The sequence below is a fragment of the Miniopterus natalensis genome, chromosome 9 (genome assembly GCF_054644295.1).
Source record: "Miniopterus natalensis isolate mMinNat1 chromosome 9, mMinNat1.hap1, whole genome shotgun sequence".
Taxonomy (NCBI): domain Eukaryota; kingdom Metazoa; phylum Chordata; class Mammalia; order Chiroptera; family Miniopteridae; genus Miniopterus; species Miniopterus natalensis.
In genome coordinates, this window is record NC_142089.1 from 30766932 (window position 1) to 30774450 (window position 7519).

General features: G+C 45.3%; 1 protein-coding gene across 1 annotated transcript; it reads right to left on the minus strand.

The window, feature by feature from the left end:
* Positions 1-434: 434 nt before the first annotated feature.
* COA7 (cytochrome c oxidase assembly factor 7) lies at positions 435-7101 on the minus strand. The gene is made up of 3 exons (XM_016210881.2): positions 6994-7101; positions 4866-5006; positions 435-1684 (listed from the first exon to the last, which is right to left on the minus strand). Exons 1-3 carry the CDS (start codon positions 7097-7099, stop codon positions 1236-1238), a joined length of 696 nt encoding a protein of 231 aa, XP_016066367.1. The 5' UTR covers positions 7100-7101; the 3' UTR covers positions 435-1235.
* Positions 7102-7519: the final 418 nt, after the last annotated feature.

Here is a 7519-nt window from a genome sequence, read left to right on the forward strand (position 1 = left end):
AGGGGTAAGATAATTATCTCATGGTGGTTTTAATGCATTTCCCTGATGACTAGCCATGTTGACCATCTTTTCACATGTTTGTTGGCCTACACAGAATTTTTGAAACAGAACAAAAGCTACTTTACATTTTTAAAATAAATTCCCTTTTTAGAACTTGTCTACTCTCCTCTATAAACTGGAGAAACTGGTGTGCTATGCTTACAAACCATCCACACAGCAAGCCTTCCTTCTAAGACAGCTGCAAAACTGGAATCCCAAAAACTGTAGGTGGTGACAGAAATAAGGTCCTGTTATCAGCAGGAAAATGACAAGCTCACCCCCTAGTGACAAGTTAGGAAGATAACAGAAAAAAAAAGCAACTGTTCTTAAAAGGCACAACCGCTGAACATAACCTCTACCCTACCCAAATATGGAGAAAACACTAATAACAAAAATACTAATCAAAATAGTTTATTCACAGGCACAGTTAAAAAGGTTCTGTTCTGAGGGGAAAATGTGTTACAAAGCCCTTGCTTACAATCCCTGCCTGAAGTTGCCTTGGGAAAAATCTGCTCCCTTAGTGTGATGAGCAGTGCCAGGTAAGTGGGCTGGGGATGTTAGTCCACTAACTGCGAATGTCTCCACTGAAGAAGAATTATGTTTCATCCTCTCTAGCAACCCTGAAGCAGAGTAACCTTTAACCTTCCCGATCTCTATGAATTTATTGAAAAATGCGACTCTAAAGGCCTAACTAGAGCCCACACCAATGATTACATAAACCAGAGGGTGGCATTCGTGACTGTTCTTAGCTCCTTAAGCCCTCTATTATATAAATCAAGATACCTTCTGATTTTCAAGTCTTCCCAACTAAAACAATAATCATCATCATAATGATGATGTCTGATTCCTTCAGGCCCTGTGGCTGCTAATTTTTCCAATCTCCCGCTCTTCGTCTCTCCTCCCCACCCCCCACCCCCCAAAATCTTTATGGCTCTCTTAGTTTGCAGTTTTTCAGAGAGCTACAAGAGTTTGAGATCTAAGATCCCATTAATGTGGGTCTCTTCACAGGATACACCAGTTAAAGAAATGTACACTTCAGGATACTTCCCAGTAGGTGACACTCTGGGGCAATGGGTATATGTAACCAGGGCTACTACTATTAAGTCCCAAGTCTTCCTGCTCCAGCAGGTTGGCCTCCAAGGGCTGCATCAGGAATAGGAGGGGCCAGTATCTGTTGCACAGGAGGGTGGGCCACGTTACCCAAATGTTAAAGGTTGGACGTTTTTCTGCTGTTCTTTATGCAGCTGCATGGCACGATTTTTTAGCACTTCGGCCTTGGCTTCATCCTTATCGACACCGTCCCCCAACTTGTACATGCGGCTGGCGTTGACACAGGCCCAGACATGGCCCAGGTCACAGGCTTTCATTGAGTATTTGCACGCTAGGCCCATGTCCTTGGGAAAGCCAGGTGCACCCTGCAGAAACATGGTGCTGAGGTTGAAGCAGCTAGAGGCATAGCTGCCATCACAGGCCCTTGTGTAATAGTCCCTGGCCTTCCCCAGATCGGGCTGGCCATCATCGTTCATCTGTCCATCATGTGCCAGGAGACCAACATTGTGACATGCCTCCACAGACTTCTTTCCAGGCTTCTCACATGCCATCAGAAAGCAGCTGCAGGCAGCTTTCAGGTCCTGTGTAAGCCCACCTAGGAGTTAGGAAAGAAAGAAAAAAGTAAATTCAAGCCAGGGAAGAACCTGAATGCCTCAGGCCAAAGTTAGGGAACAGTTCCTGAATAAAGTTCACATACTTTGAGTTAAGGCAGCATGAAAGGAAGGTGGACTGGTATAATGCACAGACCTTCCAGCTTTTTAAACCATGGAACTATTTGTTCAAAGGAGACCTTATGAGGCAGATCCAAAAGGTAAAGGAGGTGAAGAGTGGGAATGATAATAACAACTACCTCCTAGAATTACAGTGAGAACATGGCATTTTATAAGCACTTTATTAAATGTTTGTTAATTTAAATATATACTGAACATATGTTATTTGCCAATTCCTGTGCTAGGTTCTGGGAAACAGATTCTGTCCCTATCTGGGGATCTTAGGGTCTAATAAGACAGACATTAAACAACTACAAAAATAAATGTATGAATATAAGTGTGACAAGTGTATGGAGGAAAAGTACAGGGTGCTATGAGAATACATCAGGGCTTTGACCTAGACTAGGGGTGAGACCAAGGAAAGCTTCCCCAAAGAAGTGACATTTGAACTCTGAAATAATGGAAAAAAGAAGCGAAAGAAAACATGACCCTTTCCAGGCAGAAGGAAGAGGGTACAAAGAGAAAAGGAGCCCATGCGGCTGGAACCCAGAAAACCTGGGGAAGGAGGCTGGAGAGACAGGCAGGGGTCAGATCACGCAGGGCACAGGGGGTCGTGTGAAGGATCCTGGATTTAGAATCCTAGCACCAACGGGAAACCACTAATGGGTCATTTTAAGCAGAGATAGTTACAGAGCTCACTTTTTTCCTTTAGTTTGTTTTTTATTCACGGAAATTTGAAATTCCCATGTACCACTGAAGCAGGATAGTAAGAAGCTAGGAAGATTTCTGGTCAGGTGGAATGGGGAAACCGAGACATGAAAATTAAACAAGGCCAAACAATTTGAACACCTTATAGCCAGCTGGTGAATTGAGAGACCTTATCTCCCCTAAACAAGGACACTTGAAAGCAAATTGTTTATACCTCTCCTCCCTAACCAGAGAATACATATCTTAAATTACCCTGTTTGGTGAAAATAAAGGACAGACCCAATTAATGCCATTCGTGCCAGCTAAACCCAAGGACAGATGAAGTCAGGGGAACAAATAACAAAAAACCCATCAAAGTCAGACAGACCTAAGATAAAAGTAAAACAGTAAAACAGACCAAAGAATAATCCCAAACTCCCCTATATACGCTCATTTAAAAAAAATATATATATATATATTTAAAAGAGAGGAAGGGGGAAAGAGAGCTAGAAACATCAATGATGAGTCATTGATTGGCTGCCTCCTGCACACCCCCAACTGGGGATCCGGCCTGCAACCCGGGCACATGCCCTGACCAGGAAGAGAACCTTGATCTCCTGGATCATAGGTCGCTGCTCAACTGCTGAGCCACGCCGACTGGGCTATATGCTCATTTGTATGCATCTGCATGTTAAAAATGCAACTGGAAAGCTGATGAATATTCTGCTGAAACCCTTCCGTAAGATTCTTGCTGACAGAAAAAAGATAAAAAAGCCTCAAGTCAAAGACCCAGTGTGGGTTTGCTCTAGAGCATGCCCATGACCCTTCACAGGCATGAACTTTTTACTTCCTCCTAAATTCAAAAATATTTATCCCAGCACTTTCGGTTATTTGCATTTTCAGCTATTTCCTTAGATTAGGACACTAGGAAAATTACTAAGTTAAAGAAATGCCCCTTTGCACTAGAAAGGAAACTGACATTCCTGTTGATGCTAAACTTTCATCAAAATAGGAACTACCACAAACCCAATGTCCCATGTGAAAGCAGATAAAACCGACACAGCTCCAGAGAATTAAAAAGACATCTTATTCATCAAACTTTCACTGAATGTTTTTCCAACCAGGGTTGGCTGGGCACTCAGAACAAGGGATGAATGAATCATAATATCCTCAAGAAGCTCATGATCCAGTGGGGGGGGAGGGGGGAAAGCTGCTTGTCAAAGGTCATATTCCCTTTGTGGTGGTTTTAAAATATGCCTATAAATTCTTTTATATTCCTGCCTTCGAGGGGTGAAATTTTTTTATTTTTATTTTTTTTAATATATCTTTATTGATTTCAGAGAGAGGAAAGGAGAGGGAGAGAGGGATAGAAACATCAATGATGAGAGAGTCATTGATCCACAGCCTCCTGCACACCCCTGACCGGGGATCGAACCCTGATCGCCTGGATCCTGGGTCGAAGCTCAACCGCTGAGCCACGCCCGGCCAGGAGAGGGGTGAAATTTTAAGTTCTCTCCCCTTAGTGTGAATTAGACTTACTGACTCACTTCTAATAAATAGAATATGATGGGAATGAAACATGTGTCACATCCAAGGGTAGGTCATTGAGGATTCATTAAAAGACACTGAGGATTCCTTCTTGCTCTGTCTCTTGGATCACTCACTCTGGAGGAGGCCAGATGCCATGGCATGAGGACACATAGAGACCCATGTCACAAGGAACTGAGGTTGCCTGACAACAACTGGCAAGGAACAGAAAGAAGTCTTTACCCACAGCCACATGAATAAGTCATTTAAAATTGGAAACTCCAGTTCCAGTCAAGCCTTCAAATAACCGCAGTCCTAATGCCTGCAAACTCTTGAGAGACCCTAAGACACACAGCTAAGCCACTCCCAAATTCCTGACCCACAGAAACTATGTGAAATAAGTTTGCTAGGATAATTCGCTATTTAGTAATAGATAACTTAAACACTACTCCAGTGATAACTGCAATAAGGGCCTGAGGAGAAAAGATAGATGGAAGGGAATTAACCATTATTGATCCCTTCCTCTGGGCCAGGCATGTGCTGATGCCTTTATCTACATTATTTTATTTAATCTTCACAACAACCCTGTAAAGCAAGTACTATTTTTTTCTCCATTTTATAGGTGATATAAGGCACAGAGTTTAAGTGACTGGCTCAAGGGCCCACTCACTACTTGCAAATAGCATTCCCTAAGGTCTGCCTAACTCTTCCCCTCATCACTCTGAACTTGTTTCCAAATCTTCCTGCAATGTACTTCCCCAATGCCTGTGAGGATCCTTCTGCAAAGAGGGATCAGTGTGAGGTAAGCACTACTATCAATGACAAGGACTGAGGAAAGCAGGCCTTCCTTACCTTTTCCAGTCACATAATAGGCCCCGAGTTTGTAGCAGCTATCACTGTGTTTGTTCTCTTCACAGTTGAACTTCAACACCTTGGCAGCCTCATCAAAATTCTTCTGGATCCCTTCCAAATAGTCTACCAGTCGATAACAGCCTGTGAAAAGAGGACAAGAGCTGTTCTTTATGTCTGGGGCCACTGCTTAGCAGTGGGGAGGGTGCAAGCGTAGCAGGCCAAATGTGTCTTTCAGTTAGGACCAGCCTCTGTTCACTGCTGAGGTATGACAAAGAATGCAGGTGGTGTTCAGCCATTCTTACAAATGGCATTGTCTGCCCTTCGGCAAGAACTGAGCAATGTAAGGACTGGGGAGACCTTGACCCCTGCACTGGCTCTTCCTCTCATCAGCCCTTCTGCTCCCTGTCAGCCAGGCCAGCCCAGCCCAAAGACACAGTGACTTCCATAACTGAAACTCTGCTAGCTTTGGAACTTCTTAGGAAGTTCAGTAGTCAAACATAGAAAACCAAAAGGGTCCATGGACTAGTCTTTGTAGCAGCAAGAAAGCGGTGCTTCGATGACAGTCCTCAGCCTGGCCGGGAATGTGAAGTCTGAAAACATAGCAGAAACAGCAGCTAGCCTCTAGTCCCAGCAAGCCTCTCCTTAATATCTCTTCCCGCTGTCCTTTCTTCATCCCCAATAACACCCATCTCTCATTCATTTTCATTCAACAATTTTGAGCATCTATGTCCATTTATATACCAAACACGGTCCCAGATGCTGGGAATATAGTCACTTGTCTCCTAAAAATTACATTCTAGAGGACTAAACACAATAAGTAAGCAAATAGATGAACAAGATGTATTCAAACAGTAATAAGTGTTATGACTGAAATAAAATATGATTTTAAGATAGTTTGTTGTACATGTTGGGGGAATGGTTAACAGACTGGGTGATCAGGGAAGACCCATTCCTTCTGACCAACTCCAGAAATCTTTCCCAACCATCCTGCTCCTCATGACTCTCCTGTGAATTCTCTCTACACTTAGGACATGGACCAGCCCTCAAAGAACAACCTTGGGTTCTTTTTAAGCCATTATACTGCAGAGCAACTCTGTGTAGTTCATTAGCATCAAGAAATAGCTATATGATGTTCTGGAAACTAGGCTACAAGCTATTATAAGGTAGGGTCAATGCCATTTTTTTTTCTTTATGAAAACAAAGTAGGAAGCCCTGGACAGTGTGGCTCATTTGGTTAGAGCATCGTCCTGTACACCAAAAGGTGGCAGGTTCAACTCCTGGTCAGAGCACATAGGTTGCTGCATGTGCGGAGGCAACTGATGGATGTTTCTCCCCCCCCTTCTTCTCTCTAAAATCAATTTAAAAATAATAAATAAATAAATAAATAAATAAATAAATAAATAAATAAATAAATAAATAAATAAATAAATAAATAAAAAAGTAGGAAGAGGAAAGCACCCAAAGGCACTGGCTGCTCTGGGTGGCCTCGTTTGGACACCACCACCACCCTACACTCAAGTCAACTCAATGATCCCAGAACACACAAGGCACATTCACGCGTCAGGTCTTTCCCACCAGCTGTTGCCTCCGCCTAGCACAGCCTTCCCTTGCCTTCCTCCAGACTTTGTTCAAATGCCATTTTCTCAATGATTCCTCCTGATCACTCAATTTAAAATTGCCCTCCACAACTCCCGACACCGCTCAGTCACTTCTTTTTCCCATTGCACTTACTATTTTCTAACACACTATTTCATTTACCCCCTTGTGTTTATTGTCCAATTTCCCCCACTACGCTCCAGGAGGACAGGGAATTTTCTCTGTTCACTGATGTGTCCCCAGACCCTCTACCCTAAGGGCCGCAGCACTTCTCCTTCGCGGCCCGGCCTCCAGGCTGAATCGGGCGGAGCATTTCCCCCACGGCGAGCTCCGAGCGTCGCGGTGGAACCCAACCCGCCCCAACACACACACAAGGTCGTCCGAGTCCCGCAAATCCCGTCCCGACGTGTCCCCGGCCGCCCACCGCTTCCAAGATTCCGGCAGCGGTGGGTCACGTGACCGCCCGGCCCCCGCCCCGCCCCTCCCCCTCCAGGAGCTCCCACGTGTTCCCAGGCCCGCCGGCGGAGCTTACCATCCGGGTCCTTCTCGCGGTAGCACTGATAGTGGCACTCCACCTCCATGTTCTCCAGAAACGACTTCACCTGCTCCTCGTCCTGGAAGTCCACCACGCCGGCCATGGTTCGTGCTCGCCCAGATGAGATTACCCTGTCGCTCCTACCCAGGCCACGCGGAGTCCAGCCCCACTGTCACGTGAGCCGGTGGAGGGGCGGGGCGGGGCCGGGGCGCGCCCCCGAGGCCTGCGCTCGCCCGCGCATTCCCTAAGGCCGGGCGCCGCAAACCGGGGCTGGTCCTCAATCATCACTCCGTTAGTCTTTGGCGGTCAAATCTTTTCCTCTGGTCAGCTCATTCCTAAAACAGATGGCAGTCTTTCTGCTGCGCTTTATCTGTACCAGCTTTGTAGCCTTAGGTGATCTTCTGCTTGGAGTCTTTTATCCCTTCATCCCCCCTCGCGTTGAGCTCCGTAATCTCAGAGTGCCTGCTGTGCGCCTCACCAAGTGCTTCCTTCTAGTAATTCAACAGCTAGAAAGAGTGGTCCC